The sequence below is a fragment of the Ambystoma mexicanum genome, chromosome 8 (assembly GCF_040938575.1).
Source record: "Ambystoma mexicanum isolate Mex_15411 chromosome 8, UKY_AmexF1_1, whole genome shotgun sequence".
NCBI classification, from domain to species: Eukaryota; Metazoa; Chordata; class Amphibia; order Caudata; family Ambystomatidae; genus Ambystoma; species Ambystoma mexicanum.
The window spans coordinates 464,306,738-464,329,203 of record NC_090929.1 but is presented as its reverse complement, the minus strand read 5'-3'; the positions used below and the strand labels follow the sequence as shown (position 1 = coordinate 464,329,203).

Genomic DNA, 22,466 nt, shown 5'->3' with positions numbered 1-22,466 from the left:
AGGATTTAACTTACAGTCCTGAGGAGAATATAATACCATCAAGGGAAAGAAGTCTGATCCCCACTGGACTGATCCTAGTACCTCCGCAAGGAACCATAAATAGACTTAGCATCCAAAACTGGTTTATCCTGGAGATATGGGTTAGAGGTTACACTGGAGTCATTGATCCAGACTTCCACAGCGATAACGAACGAGGTACCAAAGGTTTCAGAGAAGAAGACCTTCCCAGAGTAGAGAAAATTCCTGAAGAATTATTAGAGGTTGCCCCCTTAACTGGCCTCGCCTTCGGCCAAAGGAATGACCCCATCCTCGGAGGCCTTTAGTAAGGTCACCACCAAAGAAAAGGGACAAAGTCAGACCAGTCGCTTCTTTTTTCTAAAAAAGGGGTTGGGGTTATTTTATCGGGGTGAAATAACCACTGAGGGAGTTTGGCAGAAACAACTCACTGTCCCTAGAAGTCATCATATAATTGTTCTAGAATTAGCACACTCCCATTTGACAGCCGGCCACCAGGGTGTAGGAAAGACTCAAAGCCAGATAACACCCAGGTTTTATTGGTCAGGAGTCTTTGGTGATATCAAGAATTGTGTACCGTCTTGTGAGATCTGTCAAAAAACAGCAACCACTCCGATTCCACATGCCAGATTACAACCTTTACCCATTATTGAAGTGCAGTTTTCCAGGATAGCAATGGACATAGTAGGCCCATTAGAAACCTCTAAACTATCGCTACATCCTGGGAATTATGGACTATGCCACCCGCTATCCGGTGACCTTTCCCCTGAGTAATAACACCACACAACAGATCTTGGAACATTTATTACCATTCTTCTCAAGAGTAGGATTTCCAAAAATAAAACTTACAGACCAGGGCACCATCTTAATGTCTCGCTAGATGCAGGAAGTAAAAAATACTCAGTATTAAAACATTAAAAACGTTGGTATACAATACACAAACTGACGGTTTGGTAGAGCGTTTCAATCAAACCTTAATAAGAATACTGTGCAAGTTGGTCGAAACAGACTGGAAGAACTGATGTGATACCCTGGTTTTGTTCGCAGTCAGGAACCCCTCTACCTCCTCCCTCCCCCCAAGCTTACCTGGGATATTCCCTGTTTGAACTACTCTTTGGGAGGGAACACCAAGATGTGTTTGACAGTCTAAAAGAAACCTGTGAGGAAAGAGAGGAAGCTATTTTATCCATTTCTCAGACTGCGCAAACATTAAAAGCTCATTTGGCAGCAATACGAGAAATTGTTAAACACATGTGGGACAAGCACAAGAACAACAGCAGGCTACATGTAATTAGCATACCAAAGCACAAACCTTGTCAATTGGACATTCAGTCTTGGGTCTTCTGCCTACTTCAGAAAACAAGATGATTTCTGAATGGCATGGTCTATATAAAATCTTGGAAAGAAAAGGCACCTTGAATCATCTTATCCCCCAACCAGATAGACAACAGAAAACCCAAGTCTATCATATAAACGTGCTCAAAGGGTGGAGAGTAGATCCTAGCCAAAATACCATAGTTACTATGGCCACTCTCCTCACTGACTCTAATAGAGAACACACATTAGTTTCTTCTGACCTATCCCCTTCTCAGAAAACCGACATTCGGGATCTACTGGACCAGTTTCCTGAAGTATTCTCAGATCAACCAGGCAGGGTGGTTAATTTCTTCCATTTTATTAGAACTCCCGCAGGGAAGACCATTAATTAAAAAACGTATTGAATCCCTGAAGCCCAAAAGAAAGTAAATGAAACAAGAGGTAGAGGAGATGCTCAAGATGTAAATGGTAAATGGAGCCCTCTGAATCTCCCTGGTCACCTCCCCCCCATCCTCTTGGTCTCAAAACCAATCATGGTGGGTCAGCATAGACTTCAGAAAGCTAAATTCAATCTCGAATTTGAAAATTACCCCATGCCGAGAAGTGGACATGTATCCACGGCTGACGAGCACCTTAGTTAGTAATGTAGGTAGGGAACAGCCAATAACGACAGCTAAAGATAGGCCTTATTTTTATTATTCAATAAACATATGGTCAAAGTGTCCTCGACGTGTCTGTCCTCCTTCTGACCCGCCACATAACTTACAAAGAGTCCTTTTCCAATCACCAATGGCTCCTAGCAAGTGCAAATATTGAGGAGTGGTCAAACGATTGGTTCCCAACTGGTGCTTGCGGGCAGTAACCATTACAGTAATTTCACACAGGAAAGTGCCAGAATCAGTGCACTGAGGAAAGATTACTTGCTTGATGGGTTACAACCATCTCAGTCAAAAATCTATTCCACAGGCTCCCAACCTACATCACCCTTCTATGCTACAAACGAAGACATAACTAAGTGGCCTCCGATTGGAATTACCTCAAATTTACCAAGCGGAAGAAAGAGCAGGACTTTGCCTCAGTCAAAAGCAATCACCACATAAAAAAAAGATACTGGTAGACAATTAATGTTTAGCCTGCAAGTGGGTCAGTAAACAGGGGTCGACTGGCCTTTAAGGAACGCTTGACATTTCCTGGTAGGTCTCTGCACCTCTTTTGTGTGGTAACCTCTGTTATTTCCACATTTTTGTCATAGGAAAAGGGTTGGGCTTGCTGAAAATGTGTAATTTGGGGCCACTTTGAACATTTATTTCCAGTGCCTATTTTGGTTCCCAGTCCACCCCTGTCAGTACATCATTTATTATTTGCTTCGAGCCTAAGCTTCGAGCCTGCGTGAACTGGTGATGGACTGTTGAACAGTGGTGCCATGTGAAAAAAGAAAATTGCTAAACCTAAAGATCTTCTTTCTTTTACAGTTCTTCACCTTTTTCACTTTATGGCATCCTTACAAAAAGGGGAAGAAGCACAGTGCATATGGAGTTTGTCCGCCACATCGATTACATTCTGCCTTTTGCTCACGTGGTAAAGCTGAAGGGGGAGGATATGTGAGTGGGTGGTAAGACTCCAGAGATTCTGTGCTCTACATGCAGACAATCCCAACCCTTCCAGCATCCCAGCATGGTGCTCTCCGCTCACCTTGCTGAACAGGGGTAATTACTGCTGCTTTGCCATGCTGGGGAATTTGAGCGGCAGTATGATAAGCACTTGCCATTCTCTAGTCCTTCCTGTGCACCGGTCCATTATATCATCATGGCAGCAATGGCAATAGAGGGATATGGACCATCCTGACCTACCCGATCAGAGTTTTTTGTTCTCAATTTTTTGATCTATGGCTAACACTTATTGGAGTTGGTGACAGAGCAAGAAAGGGGATGAGAGACCGAACAAAGTCATAGGACAGGAAGGCCCATCTCTGGAGGAGAAAAGCTATCCAAAATCATCATTCACAGGGAGAAACCGTTGCTGGCCATACTTTCTGATGTCGGGGCTGGCAGACTAAAGGGTTGCCAAAGGAGGATCAGAAACATTGTGAAACAAAGTCGAAGCAAATATTACTTCTGAATGTCTTCCTCTACTCAGACCTACACCCACCCACCAAAGAGAAAGACTGCAAACCACTGCATTACTGAAAATATAGAACCAAAGAAAGCCATTTCTGAAAAATGAAGCCTTTGGGTGCCATAGGAAAAGGGCAGAGTACAGGGAATGTACTTACATTGAGGGGATTGGGTATTATCTACTTCACATGAAAATAAGTCACTACTGCCCACATACAAAGCTTTAAGTGGAGATTCATTAGATTTCAGTTTGAAAACGACCCTTCCCTGATCATGGTAAAAGTCTTCTGCCGCTCTGACGATATCACATACAAAGTAATGTACTCCACACGTCTCTCTAGCTAGTAGCATCCACCGGTCCATACTTCTGTCCCCTTTATGAGTGTCTCCTGGAAGGAGAGAGTTTGGGACCCATCAGAGTTTAATGGTAATTAAGTGGCAAGAAGGTTGGAAGCATGTTCCATCCAAGGCAAAATGGGAGAGATTATGACCAGACTCAATGCAAGAATCACAATAATAAACATTGGAGGAGGTGGCTATGAAAACAGCTCCTGGGTATTTGGATGGAGTCAGATACCTAGCAGAGTATTACAAGCGCTGCGACCTTCCTCAAGTAGTACATGGTGGAAGCTGCAAAGCCTTCGCTATAGCTATTTGCCTGGACCTGGAGTTCAGAACTGAGTCTATACATTATGGGAAATACCAGGCATGTAATGCTTGTATGACAATACATCAGTATTACAGTTTATTAGGCAGTCACTCAACTCAGGGAGTTCCTCTCTCCCCCACCCCTCAAAGCAAGGTGGCGCACAACAAAACGCTTTACAGATTCAACTTTAGTAAGGCCTCTACGTCAAAATACCCTCTTTACCAATCAGCTAGGACCCAGGCCGGTGTATGGTAAGAATATATGTTTAGGTTTTTGCAAAGAACTATAGGCAATCATAAAAACATCAACCACAAACGCTGTGGCACTACACAATATCACCAATTCAAATTTCTTGCAACAATTCACAAACATGGGTTTAAAGGACTTTCAGTTGCTTCTGATCCCCTTTAATATGAACCTGGGATGAGCTCAGTAGAACACACAATGTGCTTTTTATTCAAGAAAATGTATTCAGTGTTAGCTAATGGCAAGGCAACGCAAGTGTCCCTGAATTTCACACCCGCCCACACCAATTCTTAGGTTTCATTTCTCTTCTATGACCTGATCAGGACATCTAGCTGGCCCCATGTGATTGTGCCCTCCCCTTCTGGGCTTCAAAGGTTTTTGTTCAAAGCTAATGCACAGTTAATGGGGAGACCCGACCTTAAAGGTCATTTATGCTGGATGTTATGTGCAAATTCCACAATTCTGATATCTTAGCATTTAAATTGAAAACCAGACCTTCTCCTAGAGGTCCTCAGCTAAAGGTTTAGAGGCCAAAGTTTCAAAGGCACAGAACATCCATTTGCAATGGGGAAAAACAATCTAGATAAATCTAAAAGAATGGCATTTTACATGGACATAATGTGTTTAACATGTATTATTACACCTAGGCCTGCTGTTCATAAATACACTCTTTCTTTTCTACTATATTAGAACAGAAGTAGATTCATTATTAATCTTATGCGCACAGATAGGCCACAGTTAACATAGGAAACCAGTGTTCACTTCTACAAAAACAAAACAGGCCTTTCTCTTTACAGGCTGTCATTTTAGAAGATGAAAATTAAGTCTCTTTATTCCTGATAAACGCAATGTGTCACTTGACTATTGCTTAAATGTCAGGCATCATTCCTCCTTTTTTATCTTCCACATGCGCCACATTTCAAATGTATCTTTACTTTCCACATGCACTGCTGCAGTTCTATTAAATGTGCATTTTCCCAATTTACACAAAGTCAACATCTACCTCACCCAGAGATTTCTTTTTGTTTGCCTCCATTGGACACAGTTACAATAATACAGTTCTAAGGCAGACTCACCTTCCACTCAGTGTCTTTGTAATTTACTAAAGTTGAAATAGGCCTCTGGGCCTATGTAAAAAATCACTGTTTTGTCCTGCCTTCTATATTTCAATGGAACTCCACATTAGCCAGCTTCACTCTCACAATAGGGGCCTATTATGGCCTCTCCATCTCTGTCACTCTGGGGCTGTATTTTCACCACACAAAAGGAACCCCAGAGATAGCAGATGCGCCTAACCAAGCTTGCTCTGCATATTCCAAAGACAAATGCAAGCAGTGGGACAGCATATGCCAGAAAAGGGTCCCAGTGGCAGACAGTCACGAAAACCTAAAAACCATAGAGAAAAGAATAAAGAATACTGTGTGGTTATCAGAGGTCAGAGTTCTGCATAGGCGACTGAAGATCCAATGAGACACTCCCAAGAACCTAGCAACAGAAATGACCACAGAGATGGAGCACTGAAGAGCAGAAGCGCAGCAGAATTGGTCAAGAGTAACAGGTGAACGGAAACTCAAAAAAAAAAGGAAAGAGTAGCATGAAGCCAGCACCACAGCAGGACCACTGTAAAGTTGAAGCACTGCTGAACAGCAAACATTGAATGGAAGTGATTAACTAATCCAAGAGTTAAACAGAAAGGATACAGACAATAAGCAGGCCAATCTAAGGAAGACAAAACAAACGGAGAGTGGGGATACTTCCCATATAAAGATAGTCCTGAGAAGACACTGGAGAAAGGCAGGCTGGTGAGAGCCACAACAAGGCATTGTGGGCTATGGAGAGCCAGGAGCAGAACAAAGTAAAGCAGGAAGTAAAGTAGTCCCAAAGGTGCTAACAAGCAGCAAGAGAGTAGATGCCAGAGCCTGAGAGCGGGCATTAGACATGTTGGGAGAATGGTCTTTAAAGTCGATGAATCACCTGGAGGCAAACCCAACGACTTTGGCAACGAATAAGGAGAAGAGGCCCCATATCAATTAATGATTATGAGAAGGCAACCATATTGTTTAAAATGAACTATAGCACTATAACCCTGGACCTGAAAGAAGTGGACCAGACACTATCCACAGGCTGCATTACCAGCAGCTATGTGGTGAAAGAGTGGAAAAGGACTGGCTGGGCCCTTTATGCCTGTGACTGCAACCTTTCCCAACCCAATGTGAAGTCATCATGAAGTAAGACACAGAGAACAGGTTCAAAATGAATCACTTTTATTAAATGTCAGGATTGGAAAAAGGCCTAATTTATTCTATGCTAAAGGTGGGATGTCCCTACCTAAATAAAACTAAGGAAAGTCTGAGTCAAATAGTTCAACTAAAGAATCTGTTTGGGTCCAAAACCTCTGCTTGCCCTCACGACTAATCCATACAATGTATAGGGATGTTAGCAACCCAAAGAAACAGTGTCCAACATAAAGTTCTGAGCATCTTCCAGCTTGCAGCTTCCTTTCAGCTCCCTTCCCCCAAGTATAAACCAATTCCAGCAAAAACTCTCAAAATTACCTCTCGAGTTCAGGATGATACCGTTTTAACCAATGCTCAGGGTTCCCTTGCCCAAGTTTGAAGTAACAGAGTTCCAAGCACAAAGGAATCTTAGACTCAAGTCAATGTATCAAGTTTCAGGCTTCCCTTACCCTAGACTTAATTTTGAAAGCTCCGTCACTCTTGTGCCTTCTTTTTATGGTTGGTTTTTCATGTACAAATTGTAACCATGTTGAAATAAAACATCAAAGTTTTAATTATTTCCACTTTCAATGTAATTTCCTGTTATATAGAGTTTTCACGTAATTTGGTATCCAATATGCCTTTCTTTGTTTCAATGTTAAAGTTCCATTCACTTTGGAATTTAGCATACAAGGGGTTTTCGTGAGATTAAAGTTTCATAGAGCATACACTGGTTTGACTTGGATTTTCATTTAGAATTCAGCATCTAATGTTTTTACTCAAATTTAAAGTTCTGTTTTACTTCTGAACTTAATATGTAATAGTTCTGCCCTTTTGTAAAGTTTTCACTCAGTTCAGCATTCAATAGACATTTGTTGTATTTGTTAAGGTTTTCATTCAGTTCGGTTTTCAATAGGCACGGGTTGTGCTTAGAACACTTTCATTCAACCTGCTGTGTAATATTTCTTTAATACAATTAAAACGAAATGCCCAGAATTCTGAGACTTTCGAGAATGCATTTCGTCTAACACTGGACCAGTCCGATACAAAATACTCCTCTAACAGAAAAGTTAAAACGCTCGCGCATCAGGTTTCTCAATTGCTAGTAAATTGTCAGTCGCATTCACACGGTAACATGGATTATACGACCTTCTGCTCTTCACGTCTGGGTCCAACTTCTGCCCCTTAGGCACTCCTTTGGAGACCTAACACAGGGGAACAAGCATCTTGACCTTAAGGAAAAGGGACTGCCTCTCCACAAAGCTCTCTTCACAATGTTCGGTCTGTTCCACGGGGCCCCACCTCCTACGCCACACTTTCATAGAGCGCCTCTCTCTCTGCAGACCTCAGCATGGTTTTCAAATAAAGTTACTTGCTGCTTACACTGGCCTCTCTGCTGCTTATCATGCCACTCCCTTTGCTGGTGGGCTGGTCTCCTTTAATACACCTGCAGCCCCTCTGACAGGCTGCAGGTGTGGATGTCCCACCAGCCCAGCCTGACCACAATTAAGGGACATGCCTGGTATTCACTGCTCTTAACGGGCATCTTTCTCGTCCCATAACAGAGTAGTAAAAGAGTGCAGTCTTCCTTATTCTCTGTTGCCTCTTCTTCGTCTCAGAACGGTCATGGTTTACATGTGGGGAAACAAAGGGAGCCGACTTACAACAAACTATTAAGGTGGAGGAAGGGTTGGGTCAGTCGTCAGTAGGTGCAATGAATCAACTTCGGGGCACCAGTGGTCCAGGGATGAATATCAGTTTCTAAACCATCAATCAGCCCCACACCTCTAGTACAGCAGAAGGGATCCGAACAGATTGGAAACAAAAGCAAATTATAAACCTCCTAGTCCAATTTTTGTAACATGCACGGAACATCAGGCTTATCTCTGCAATATTGTGGATCGTTGGTTACTTGCAACACAGAGAAAATACAATTATTGCCCAATGATAAAGGGACTGTCCAGTCAAGTTTGTATACCAATATCTACTTTATTATCATAACAGACAGTTCTAGCACACTACAAAATACAACCTACCATGTAAAGGAATGCAGAGGACAGTTTCAAGAAGGAAAAGGGTGGCACTCTGGATACTGATAGGAGGGTAGTCGGTAAAGTAATTAATCATAATAGTTCAAGGATAGTTGGATTCAGCACAAGGTGATCAATGGGTCATAAAATGTCAGTAGGGGCCTTTGGAGAAGGACCAGGGGGACAGACCACAATGTACCTTGTTCTTGGTGCTCGACAGAGTCAAGTCGGTTTCAGGCTGCTTTGCAGCACCTGCGACAGAGTTCAAGACAGGAGACAGCTGCAAGTAGGCATTTCGGCGAGCGAGGCTGGACGGACGGCTGCAGGCTGGCCGACACGGCGGCTCGGGGTCAGGAATCGTTGTCCGAGTTCTGGTTAGCGGGTCTGAAGCATTGGCCAACGAACTCGTACGACCTTAGCGACTGTGACTTGACAACAGTGAGCAGTGCAGTTGGTTGCAGCTCGACAGGCTCGAAAATGTCCTTTAAGGCAGACGGCGGTTGATGCTCGTCAATGCACTCCTCCTAGCTTCTTCACTGGGCTCGTGTAATCCTTTAAGCCGGACGGCCAAAAGCGGAGGAGAGTGTTTGCAGGCAACGGCCTTGTCATTTGTTCAGAGGCTCTCCGACACTTCCCACCTAGGAAGCTTGCTTGCAGAGCCTAGCAAGGACACTGTGTGCTGGCTAGGTACCGGTTCTGGAGCTGCTGGATGGGTCCTCTGAGGTCGGCATCTCCCTCTGTTCCCTGGGAGATGTTTAGGGGAGGGATATTGCTTCCCTCTTTGGAAATCCTGGCCTTTCTTCACTGGTGGAAGCTGTAAGACAGACTGTACCTTCAGCCAAGGTCAAAATGAGTTCTTCTTGTTACTCCTTACAAAGTCTTCAGAGGATCTGCCCAAAAGAGGGTCTCAGCCCTCTCTTAAAGCCAGATGGGCCACAGTGCTTGGTGTAGGCCAGGTCTACCTTAATGAACCAATCAGTCGTCCTGTATGCATGAGGTCATAACCAGAGTGCTTTGCAACAGAAAAGGTAAAGGGCCGAAAACAAGTAATACTAAGTCCCACCCATCTTCTTGTCTGTTGTGGATTAAAGGCTCTCTCTGGTTAATTGAGCTCTCTGTGGTCCCGATTAAAGCAGCAGGTCTCCCTTGAAGCTGCGGCAGAACTAGACTTTTGCTCTCCGTCAAACCACATACTTGTACCTTCTGAATGGGGTCTCAGTGCAGGGACTACTGTAAATACATAGTTCCAGACATGACAGGTCGCTAGGTTGACAGTGCATATCAAAGGTTGTTGGCATTTTCCTGTCCTTGTTAGACCTGCGACCAGGCCTCCCGTGGGCCTGCTTGAATGAACTCTGATATAGTACGTGAGGCTGCCACCAGCAGCTAACAAAGGAAAGGGCGGTTCCACGGAGCCTTTGTTAGTTAATTAGGCTGGCCATGGCAGGAGGAAAGTTTTGCCCTCCCTCTTCTGAGATGCCTTGATGTACTCTTGGCTGTTTGTTTGTTTATTCATCATATTCCAACTAAATATGACAGGGTGGGGGTGGCGCCTGTAGGCTGGGTCCACCCACAGTACACAGATCCGTGTGCATGTCGTGCGGTGAGCATAGGAAAATGTGTGCAGATCAGCCCCACACATTTTCCGGAGGTTGATCTACTGTTAGGAAAGATTCTCTGAATGCAATTTTCCCCTCCATATTATGGACCCCCCACCCCAAACGTTTTCTTTTGTTTGGCTATCCTAACCTGACTTTTTCCAGTGGAGCACTGCCTTCAGCTGCGCTCCTCTGGGATTTTGTTAATGTGTTATGGGGAAACTGACACATCCTTCAAGCTGGCAGTACTGGGAAACTATGTTTCCCTTAGTCTTTTACTTTGCACACTGATTACTGTACCATGCACTGGGGTCCTTTTGTTTTATGGCCCTGGACACCCTCTAAGGAATTTTTGGTGAATGTACAAGTGTGCCTGGGACAAACTGGTAGCAGCAGTTTACTTTTCTGGTGTTTTAACTATTAGCGAACCATACCACGTTTACCGCAGATGGCTCATGACTGTGGCCAGTGCCACAAAGTCTTTTGTTCTGTCCTTTGGCCATCTTGTCCCTTTGCCTTCCCCCAGGTCGAGCTGACCCGGGACTTCCTTATTTGGGCACTCAGCCTCCTGCGAAAACCGCATCTTTCTCAGGCCCCTGCAGGTCACGTGTGCTAGTGCCCGGGAAGAGGGTTGGGACTGTCGGGTCCCAATCCACACTACTGGTGAATACATGAGGACCACCGTGGACCATGATTGGGCCACGGCGGGTGTGCATGCAAGGAAGCAGATCATCCATTGAATGTTCAGATTCGATCATGCATTGAACTTTGGATAGGAGAAGGGGCCCTGCATCCATTCCAAGTCAATCTATAGTGGTTCATACCGAACTACCGAAGGAGCCAAGTATCCCGTGAGCTGAAGCAGACCCATGGACCCGCCAGAGATGAGCTGGAAGGTTTGGCAGCATGAGCCTGCTGCTGTCCCGTCGGACCCCAGCCTTGCTCTCGACCTTGCCCATTTGGGTAGTCAGAAAAATTACTCTTGGTGTCTCCCGATTTCCCGGCAAAAGAGTTTTCTCTGAAGTGTTCCTGGGCCGTCCAGTGAACTGGCCAGCTCTGTCCCGGGACATTGCATAGGAGCGCTGCTGTTTCGATTTGGGGCTTGAAACTTGTGGTTCTCGACACTCTCCCGCCACATTTCATTGGGCCTAGCTCCTCTGGGTCACGAAACAGGAGAGTGCATCACTGCGTTGTGGTCACAGTCATTGTGGATGACTTTCCCACCTTCTCTGCTGTGCCCAGAATCCTGCTGCACCAGAAGGTTCTTCCTTCTCCCTTCGTGGGCAGAGTTGTGGCTACTGTCCCGTCACAGACTACTGACCTGTCCCGCAGCACCGGAGAGCCGGATCCACGAGAAAAGATGGAATTCACAACCCCAGATGACCTTGACAAAACTGGCATAGTTTGGTCTGTATTGATGCGAGGAACAGCGAGTACTTGTTTAACTTATTGGTGGCCCCTGGCTCATCTATTTGCCTTTACGCACAAGGATTCTTTGGGAACCTCTCTTTGGCTGTAATAGCCGTGCTCCCCATACTGTTTTGAATGTCGAAAACTGCTCTGTCTGCGAAGGCAGACTCTTTCCTGGTGATTGAAACTTCTACCCACTACAGGACCCTTACCCTAACTGTCCCAGCATCTTGAAAAGGTACGGTCTTCGCTTTAACCACGCTTGCACGTTTTTTACGCATTGCTGTACATTGAACACAAGCCTCCCCAATACGTAGGGCTGGACTGAATAAGTTAGGGATTCCATCTTGAAGTCTGCCTAATGCATAATTCGTCTTAACCCCCTTATGTTACAGGTTGTGGATGTTTTGCTCCCTTTATCGCATTAGGCTACAGTAGTTGTATATATGTTAAATAGTGAAATGCTTGTGTAAGAGCAAAATGTGCATTCTTGCAAACCTTTTGATGGAACTAAAGTTCCACCAGCCAGGCACTGTGCGACAATTGTTTGTTCCCAGGCCCTGGTGGCAGATTACCCATGTCTAGTCTGGACATGGTGTCCATGGTGATCTCCAAATATACTGACCTAAAACCCTTGGTGACATTTTACTGTCAGCTTGGTTTCTGTTTACTCATTCGGTCGAGAGCTTGTTTGTCTGGGATGGAGTTTCATCCAAAACAGACCCTTTTATTTCAACCCCAGCAAGCCTTTGTTCTGTCTAGGATGACATTTCACCTTCCAAGTGAAGAGGTATGACTCTGGGGTTAGGGAGTGAACCGTGCGACAGGCTCTTCCAGCAAGAGGGAAGTCACACCAGGGCGCTAATTACTAAAGCCTAGAGTTATCCCAGAATAGTTGGGGTCTGGAGAAGGGTCCAACCATCTTGGAGTCTGCCAGAGGACAACACTCACTGTGAACCTTCCCAAAATGTGAAAAGTGATATGGGACTGGCACCACAAGGAAAAGACACTGATCATAGCAGCCAGGATTGGGTCCTTACAGGAGGCTATAAATAGACCAATCTGCTGTGACAGATAATGGGGTGATCTCACACCCTAACATAACGGATGCATCTTTGGAGGATTTTGCTGGAGCTTTATCAGAAAACAGTCTTCCAAAGTTCTCTGTCATAAAGGTGAAGATGAAGGTCTCCAAGAAGCCTTGGAACATTTGAAGTAAATGGCTGTGTGGACACCGATCCCAGGATCCTGCTCCCTTGAGGTGAAAGCTCCTGCAGATACTCTTTGGCAATTTCCTGTCTGGGAAAGGCAGATCAAGGACTTGCCTTAATCCTGGAGATCCACGACTGGATCTCCCAAGGAACAGTCTCGGGCTCTGTCTCCCTCCTCAATCTGCTCTTCGAGCCGACTCCACCATGTTCTAATCATTGCGAGCTACCATGTGACTCCCAGAGCTGCCTTTGTCACTCTATGTACTTTGAGGCACTGTACACCATTCTATCCATCTCGACGACAACCCAACCCATTAGAAGCAATTGGATCGACGTTGGCTCGACCCCAAACTCATCAACTCGCCTGGCCACTCAACACACTGGGAAGCCATCTCGACCCCTCCCGATGATTTCTCGAACTGTGGAAAAGCATGTAGAAGCTTGCCTTGCTGTCAAGCCTCAAGAACAAGCCTACAAAAAGTTACCTGCAGTGGTTCTGCCTCCCTCGTCTGCCTTAAGGAGCCCTAGCGAAATTTAAGATGCCACCTCAACCTGTACCCTTTGTAAAGCATGGCTTAGTAGTAGCGTGGGGGTGTATAGGATTTTCATTCACTACATTTTGTCACAATGCTCCTTTATACATACTCCCCAAACACAGAGTCAGGCGTGCAACACTATCGGGCTAACCGGCTTCAAACACCCCCCCACCAAATGCAAGTTGAGGGGCATGGCTTCTGCACTTGCTTTTTGTTGGGTGGAGAGGGGAGAGAAGCCTTTCCTGAAACTGGCAGTGCTAAAAGGGTGTTGTACGTTAGCTCATTATCTATGTATGCATGTGTGCAAGCGGTGTGTATGTGTATTATGTAATTGTGTGTGTGAATGAGTGTATGATGGGTGGGTGTGAACGTGACTGAGCGAGTGTACGGTGAACAGGGAAGCAAGTGGTGGGTGTGTGTGTGTGTGTGTGTGTGTGTGTGTGTAATGCTGAGTCTAGGAGCTGATTTTGGCATATAGGGTGAGGGAGGGTGGCATCGGATTTTGCTAAACATACCATTTTAGTGGGCATCTGTGATAAAGTAAGCACGATATGTGTTGTGGCTAGAATGGCATTTTGGTGCAGCCAGTTTAGTCCTTCATTACTGTTGCTTGACTTTTCTTTACTGGGCATCTATATAAAAGTAGGTATGGCATGCGTCATTACGTGGCTAGACTGATATTTTGGTGTAGCCAGTCTAGCCATTTCTTTCTGTGGTTCGACCATTTTTACTGGGCATATCGTGTAAAGGAAGCATGGTAAATATTAAGTGTATAGATTGGCACACATTGTGCAGCCACTTTGGACATGGACGTGTTTTCTTATTGTGATATGGCATTTTTAATGGCAGAGCCAGCAGACGTAGGAATACTGCCATATATTGGTAGAGCCTGCATGGACATGTTTTGTTATAGTATCTGCGTGGACATGTGTTCTTAATGTATCATTGCTAGCAGTACGTGCAAAGCAAACCGGAGTATTTTAATATATGGGAATATTGACATATTTTGGTGCATCCAGAATGGAAATGTATGGGCACAGCCAGCGTGAAAATGTTTTTTATACTGGAATGCACAGAAAGTTAAGGTTTGTATTTTGCGTGTAAGTTGGATTTGCAGAACACTGTACTACTGCCTGGTCCCCTGGTGGTCGCTTTTGCTTATATCAAAGGAACTAAATGTGTAGGTTATCTTTAAATCCAATCAGTCATTCTCACTGGCATATTGCGCTTTAAAACGTGATACTTGTGGCACCCTGCCAGACAATCCATGGAGGTCGAACAATCCATGGAGGTCGAACAGAGTGGGCAGAGCCTCCAAGTTTGCACCACCCAGTTTCTGAAGTGGCCCCTCCAATCACCAATTAGTCCCCCCTGCCCACCGAAATGTAGGTTTTGTTGCGCCCCTGCTCAGAGTTAACGTCGCATGGGACTATTCGTAAGACTAACTGGTCTGAGGAAAGAGGGGACGGAGGAGCAAGGCAAATATATTTTCTGGAAGATGTTGGCGTTAGACTAACCAAACTACAAGGAGTCACTAAATGCTCCCAGCAATTTCGATTGCCTTTTAAATGGAAAATAGTGCACACATAATTATTCTCCTGCTCTGGTATACTCTCCAGACTACCTCTCATTACCCATCCACTACACTAAGGCACATTGCAAAACACATTTGCCATTAGAATGAAGCTATTCTGCATGATAAAAATGAGGTCTACCCGCACACATAATTATTCTCCTGCTGTCCATACTACCTCTCTGCACCATCCACATGCATGCTCGACATGGGTGACTAGCAGGGACTTGGCCACCCCTACCTACCTTTGTATTGGTTGAAATGCACACACGCATTCTATAATTCTCTAATAAATCTCCCATCCCTGGACTTCTGTCCCCCAATGGAGTTCAACCTACCGAATGTTGGGACCACAGCAATGGTGAAAGGCGCTATACAAATGACAATTACATTACATACCCTGCAAATTAGAGTCCTCGACATACATACACATGTATGTAGAGTTTGTCCATGTTAGGGTGACCAGACATGCCGGTTTTGCACGCTCTGTCCCCCTTTGTCAAGATTGTTTCCATTGGAAACTGCAGTGGTCCCGGTTTTTGTAGTAGGTCTTCATAGCTGGCAGCCAGGAATGCACAATCTCGCACAGAAGAAATGCTGCATTTTACAACTTAAGATAGTGTTCGTTTTTGATAATTTAGTGACACATTAATTATATGTTTATTTGATCAGTAACACTTAAACCCCCTTCTCCTCCAACCGCTACTGAAGTGTAGTGCCTTGACAGTCACTTTCAAGAGTTAGTCCTACTTGTTAGTTGTTCTGTCCTGGTTTTTCACTTTTTAAATCTGATCACCGTAGTCCATGTAGAATAGCTGGACACCAGGCACCTCCTACTACATTCTGCGCCATTTAGTTACAGATGCCGACCACAATAACTCGAACGTTGGTGTTTCGTGGGGAATTGATGGAGCGTGTACCGTGTACACGACCTCTCTGCCCTTCTCACTGTGCTCTCTAACTCACTGCGAGACGGAGGTTTCTTTTCACCTCGCCATCCCCTAACCTCCCATCTTCGTTTTTCTTCCTCCCGTTCAGCGCTTTGGAGTGTGCTGAATAGCGAGAAGCGTTACGCGCTATAAAGGAAACGTAAATGCATACGAGTGCTACCCCAGCTGGATTCGCAAAGAAGGCTTTGAGCCGTAAACGTTGAACACCGGGGAACCCGTGGAACCACCACGAAAAGCCAATTTCGGCAAGAAGCCAGAGCAGAACAAGTGCAGCACTTTGGAGAGCTGGTTACCTGAGCGCCCTGCTCCTGGGAGAAGTGCAGGAATGCACATTCGACACAGAAATACACCGATCTATGGTCTTCTGACATATTGCAAAGGTGACTATAGGTAGCATGTGCTATTACGCGTAATTAACTTGCTGCTGCAGATTTGTGAATACAAAAAAGTGACTTATCCAACTAAAAGATACATATATAGGTATCTGGAGCTGCTGGGGTTGTTTCTACGGCATACAGCACAGGCTTCGAGTCATGGGGGAAGCTACTGAGTACGGTCTATGTCTGGGCTTTATCATCAGGCTGCTGCAGCTACTGTAATCACCACGTCCTGGATGCAACATTGTAGGCTTTAATGAATTAATTTTTCCAAACAGAGCCTCACCCACAAGACCCAATAAAGTGCGGACGCTGGATGTACCAGAAGAGCTGCAACGCTTGTTTTTAGCTGAGCGGTACGTGTGTGAGATTATGCGCTAGTGTTCAATTACAGCTGCTGTTATTGAGGTCTAAATTCAATTGCAATCATTCAATGCATGTGTTGTTACTTGCAGACATGTATATTTCCTGTCTCTATGATTGCCCGTCTATGATTGGATCAGTTATGTTACAGTCTACATACATGTATATTTCCTGTCTCTATGATTGCCCGTCTATGATTGGATCAGTTATGTTACAGTCTACATGCATGTATATTTCCTGTCTCTATGATTGCCCGTCTATGATTGGATCAGTTATGTTACAGTCTACAGACATGTATATTTCCTGTCTCTATGATTGGATCAGTTATGTTACAGTCTACATACATGTATATTTCCTGTCTCTATGATTGCCCGTCTATGATTGGATCAGTTATGTTACAGTCTACATACATGTATATTTCCTGTCTATGGGATTTGTGTATCAGATGAAGCTAAAGCAAAATTGGCCACTGTGGAAAGTGTGGACCTTTTCTCTCCTAAACCACCCCCATCGAGGAGGGAATGCCCCAAAAGAAAGTGGGAGGAGAGTGATGAGACTGGAAGGTGCAAGAGGGGGTGACGAGAACCAAAGAGGGGTTAGGGCGAGGAAGTTCACTGCTGGCACTGGGACCCAACAAGGGCAGGTGCAGAGGAAGGGACATGAAGGAGCCGAAATACGGAAAGAAAGGAACACAAGCGGGCCACCATAAAAAAGTAGGTCAAAACATAGATACCCCCCCCCCCCCCCGAGAAAGATGCAGGCCACACCATAACTTTCCCTCCCACAAGGACGGCAGGCGCATTAAGGAAACTCAAAAGGGAGGACAGAACCTTGCCCGTCAGTCCACTTAACCACCAAGAGGGGGGGGGGGGGCACGATACACTGCCTTCCAGGACGTTTCCGGGGGGACGCTGCATTCTTCAAAATCTTTCATTAATTCTTGAGAAACACAAGGGCACAGTGTGAGGCACAGCTCTAAGTTTTCTACTTTGCTCTGGAGTGTATGGGAAGAGAGGTGCCCCTTATATCTGTGCAAGTGGGAGAGAGGTTCTCCCCACCTCTACGCCCCATGACCAAATAATGCTGGCAAATTAGGTCCTCTCTGGGTTTTTGGTTTGATCTGCAGAGCACTGACCAGTCAGTCTGAATGTCTAGCATGTGGTCACTTGGAAACTATTTGTGAGCGTTTACGTGTGGCTTGAGCTAAGCAGAGTGTTGTCCTTTATTGCGCGACTATGAATTCTTTTTCAAGCATTAAGGCAATCTTTGTTTAAGTTTGATAGGATGACAAGTTCATCTGTAAATATCAAGCATTTATTTTAAATTGTTGATCCAAATGGTAAGTCAAAAGGTTCAAAAACGTACATCCCAAAGGTGATCTGCCCTTTTGCCTGGAAGTAAAGAGCCAAGCGAGTTACCCCAGTGTGCAACCCAGGAGTTCTCCTATGCACTCATCAGGCCTTTGTATCTCTGGTTAATACAGCAGTCAAAACGTGCTATATCAAGTAACAATCTCAAGTCTTCTGTTATTCACTTACAAGGTAACAATAGTCAAAAGGATTTTATCCCTTCACAGCGCCAGTATTAAAATACCGTTGTAACTTGTTGTGTCTAAATGGACCCTACTAAGATCAAAGGGTGAAACTCCTTGCTCGCTGCTGAAAACGCGTCGCTATTAATGCAACTCGCATGCCTCTTACAGACTCAGACTCTCATCATAAAGTGCACTCACAACGAGCCTTGAGGCTCTTCATCCATGTTCCCAGAAGCGAAAGCTTCTTAAATACAGTGCCCCAAGCCAAAAGCTCAGGAACTCGAGGCCTGCCAAATACAGAGCTCAAGAGAACCAGCTTGCATAGGTCAAATTCAGTAAAGTGCTCCCTCCCGCGTTAAAAGGAACGCCTGTGGGACTTGCGCACTGGTGCCTAGATACCTTCAGAGTGAGTTCTAGAGCATTCACATTGGAAGTGGGGTCACAGAACTATTCACGGCAGTATGACCAGATCCTCAGTTTGCACGGATATCGTCAGCTTTTTGAACTCAGTGTTCCTTTTTCAAGGCTCCAGTCTTCAAAAAGATAACCTTCACCTCTAACGGTTTGAAGTATACGATTTAATTGCATTGTATGCCCCACGTTACATTTAATGTTCACATCTTGATTCCAGGCACAGTAAAAGGTTTTTCTGATGTCTTGGACCCTTACAAATAGTAATCCTCGAATTATGTTGTTTCCAGCATACTTGTAGAAACAAAGAAACGTAGGACCCCCCCCCATAAAAAAAATTCCTATTATTGTTTACCAATATGTCAATACAACTAAATGATATCATAATGCCATCTAATGGTGACAATGTGCACCCAAGTACACCATCCATCCATCTAAAGCTTAATCTAAGACCAAGGGAATTCATCTCTACAAAAGGCAGCTCACCACAAGAAGAAGATCCCATCTTAATTCAACACATGACCTTGGAGGGGCACCACTCCCAATTCTTTCCCATACAACACAATCTTCACACTTCTACACAAACACCACTCTGTTCCAGAAGCTAAGAGATCTAAACAATAGCTGCCACACTCATACTTTCACTTGTCCATGCGGAAACCGTTCAATGCTCACCTTACTGATTTACCAAACGTCAATACGATACTTGCTCGGTTTGGAAGAACAGCCCCACTGCCTCCCCATGCTGCCACTGGTCTGATCAAGGGCAACAATAAACTGAACCACATTACCCCAACTCTCAAATGAATTTCATTCTCGTACACATTTTAAATCCTTTGCATTATAGTGAAGCCATGAACCTGTAAGAAGACTGTTTGGACAACTTGAAGCCCCACTGCCTAGCGTCTTGAGCTATAAGTAGACCAAGGAAAGACCGGAAGCAAACTTTCTCCATTTATGCAAGCAGGATAGGGAGGGAACAAGTTTTTCAAGTTTTTCTTCCTCTTCCAGCCTTACTTTCAGAAAAGAAGTGACAACTTTCCAAAATGTTTTGCACCACCTACCCTTGATCCCAGGCCCCCAACCTCCTTTCTTCAGTGTCGTCCCCTTCTCACCCTTCACCTCCTTTGTTCTAGCCTATCCCCACGCCCTCTCCTGAACCGCATACATCATTTGTACAAATGTATATTTCTTGTAAGCCGCTCAACACGGGGCTATTCAGCACTTTCAGGGAGAAGGGGGCTAAGGAAGCGCAGAGGTTGTAAGACACATCACAGGATGACAGTGAAAGCAGTGGCGTCGTTAGCAGGGGCCCTGGGGGGCCACGGCCCCCCCTGTGAAACCATGTGCCCCCCCCACCTAAGACGAGCAGTGACCATGTTCTCCCCCTACATTTGTCTGTGCCCCCCCTACTTTTGTCTTTGACCCCCTCTGTGCCCCTCCTAAATTTGATTCCGCCACTGGGTGAAAGTGAAGCAGATCTGAACCGGGAGTTAAAACTTAAAGGAGCACAACGAGAAAGCGACTAGGACAAAGATCCGGCCATGCACTGATCTCCCTCACACTCTTCCCGATGGACATGAATACCCGTGTATTCACCCATTATGCATCTTTGTTACTGGATGAACAAAGTACCATGTTACTCCTCGAGGTTAGGTTTGCGATATTAAAATGATCATTAATAGCATAAAAAGAAATCAAGTTCTCTGGTTTATAAGACTGCATAAAAAGCGTTATAGCCACTATTAAATCAGACGCCCTTATCACCATTTAAAACCACTAAGCCGTTCCCCAGATGTATGCATTAGGGTGATTAGCATAGTTTCCAATATGATCCATGCCCATCTCTACGTGTAATGCAATCCTATTGTTTTCTTTGCATTCTAGGACTTGTAGTCGGAAGTTTATAAAGGGGGAAAATGTACAAGCCCCATAATGCAATGAAAAATAACAGGACTCGATGAGCACCTACAGATTAAACATGTTGGCAACTATGAGCCCATACAACCATGCGCCTGGAAAAGTCACAATTTACAGGAGTAGGTTTGTCAGACTTGCACAAGATTTTAAACCGCCTCAGAGGTGTATGATATGGCATTTATAACGCACCTATACACAAGTGTTTCAAGGCACGAATGTATAGTAGAAACTATAGATGTATAGTTTACATCTCTTTCAGAATATTATGAGGACAAACGTTTTGTTTTTAAAATGACTGTCTTTGTCAATGGGGGTCTGATCCAACCACTTTGTTCTCACGTTATCTTTTCACTGCTAGCACGTCAAAGGGTACCAATGGGAGCAACCACTTGTACTTAATTCCCCCCCCACTGTATAAAGATAAATGTTACTTGTTTTTTGCCATAATTGCATCACCTACTTATTTTGTGTATGTTCTCTACATAAGCGTGTCATTTTACACGACGCTCGTATAAAACCACAATAAATACAACGTGGGATTTTCTGCAAGCATGTCTTTATAGCTAATTTGTAAGAAGTTAATGCAGACCATACCACCCCCTAATATTTAGTTTGGGTTCACGACAGATTTGTAATTTCTCTGGCGATACATACGAGAGAGATGGGAGCAAGAAAAAGGGCACGCGCACACTTGTGTACAGGCGCGTTATAAATGCCATATCGTACCATAAACACGCACCTGAAAAAGGCAAGATTAACACCTGGAGAATTGCAAGGGGGAGGGGCGTGGTGGGTTGAGGAAAGGACTGTGTCAGGAACGAGGAGTCACCCGGAAACAAGTAGAGCGAGATAAAGAGGGCAATGAGGGAAGGGAACTGGAGGATGCAGATAGGAAGTTCAAGAGGATAGGGATGTGGAGGAAAGATAAGGCAGCAGCAATGGGATAACCCGGGGTGCCTGGGGGAGGCGTGGGGGGGCAGTGGGGTAAACGAGGCAGAGGGATGGGTGCAAGAGTGTGCCACGAAGGAGCATTACCAATGAGGGCAGAGTACGGAATAGACAGAAAGGGCACTGGAGAGGTCGACAGTGGTATACGAGGGGAGAGGTTAAAGCGGAAAGAGGATCATCACGCTAAGGAGATAGTGACTTGGGAGGCGAAGGGCACTAGGTGGGCAGGGTAGAGGCAATGCAGGTTAAGTGCATGAAGAAACTGGAGATGAATTAACGTGGAAACAATAACTAGGGTAGAGGTAATTTGGAGCTGATATTCACGTGCTCCATGTTTTACTCTCACCACCAACCTATCCCCTCGCTAGTTCTTACCCACCCTAGGAGTTTTCCTACAGTACCCCATCTCACCTTCGGGACCCCATGGCAGCTTCTTCGCAACAGAGGAATCAGCAGTAGCCCTACCGGGCACGAGAGTAGGACAGATCAGGCAACGCCCACCATAAACAGACCCCGCCCACAGTGTTCAAGCCCGGCCCACCAAGGATACGTTAAATCTTCTGAGCACTGCCTTTCTAATCAAAGGCGATGCTTTAGTTGCAAACCAAAGGATTCAAACACGTACCAACTCCGGGTCTTCGGTTGATCCCGCAAGAAGCATGCACGCATGTGATTGAACTCTGCAGAAGCTCATTTTTACACACCCAAAAATACAAATCCGGACCGTATGCGTACGTAATACGATCAATGAAAACATTTCAAAACTGAACGGATTTCTACAATTAATCTCGTTCATTTGATACTCTTTTTTTGGTATGGATGTCAGTTTATTCATTTCAAGATGGCCGCCTCGTTGACGCAACTAACGGTCTTTCGTAACGTTGCCGCTACGGAAGCTGGTAAACTCCAAAGCTACTAAGTGCCTTTGGTGTTTCCCCGTCCTGTTTTGTTTCCGCTGCTCCCAGTGGCTCATTGGAATGGGCGCTTCCCCATTCTGGCTTCCTGGGATTGTTTCGTGGCCCCGCCCTCAGCTCGCTGAGGCCCGCCC

At 45.0% G+C, this 22,466-nt stretch overlaps 1 protein-coding gene across 2 annotated transcripts in view; it reads right to left on the bottom strand.

Moving 5' to 3' along the window:
• The window catches only part of LOC138472085 (tyrosine-protein phosphatase non-receptor type 11-like), a 532,490-nt gene extending 510,313 nt beyond the window's left edge, over positions 1-22,177 (bottom strand). Inside the window, exon 1 of one of the 2 annotated variants that reach the window (XM_069610075.1) lies at positions 22,044-22,177. In XM_069610075.1, coding sequence (XP_069466176.1) covers positions 22,044-22,087 — 44 coding nt within the window. In that variant the 5' untranslated portion in view covers positions 22,088-22,177. Of the gene's footprint in view, positions 1-21,829; positions 21,985-22,043 lie in introns of those variants that run through there. The other variant, XM_069610076.1, reaches the window with a different exon arrangement.
• Between the last annotated feature and the right edge of the window lie 289 nt (positions 22,178-22,466).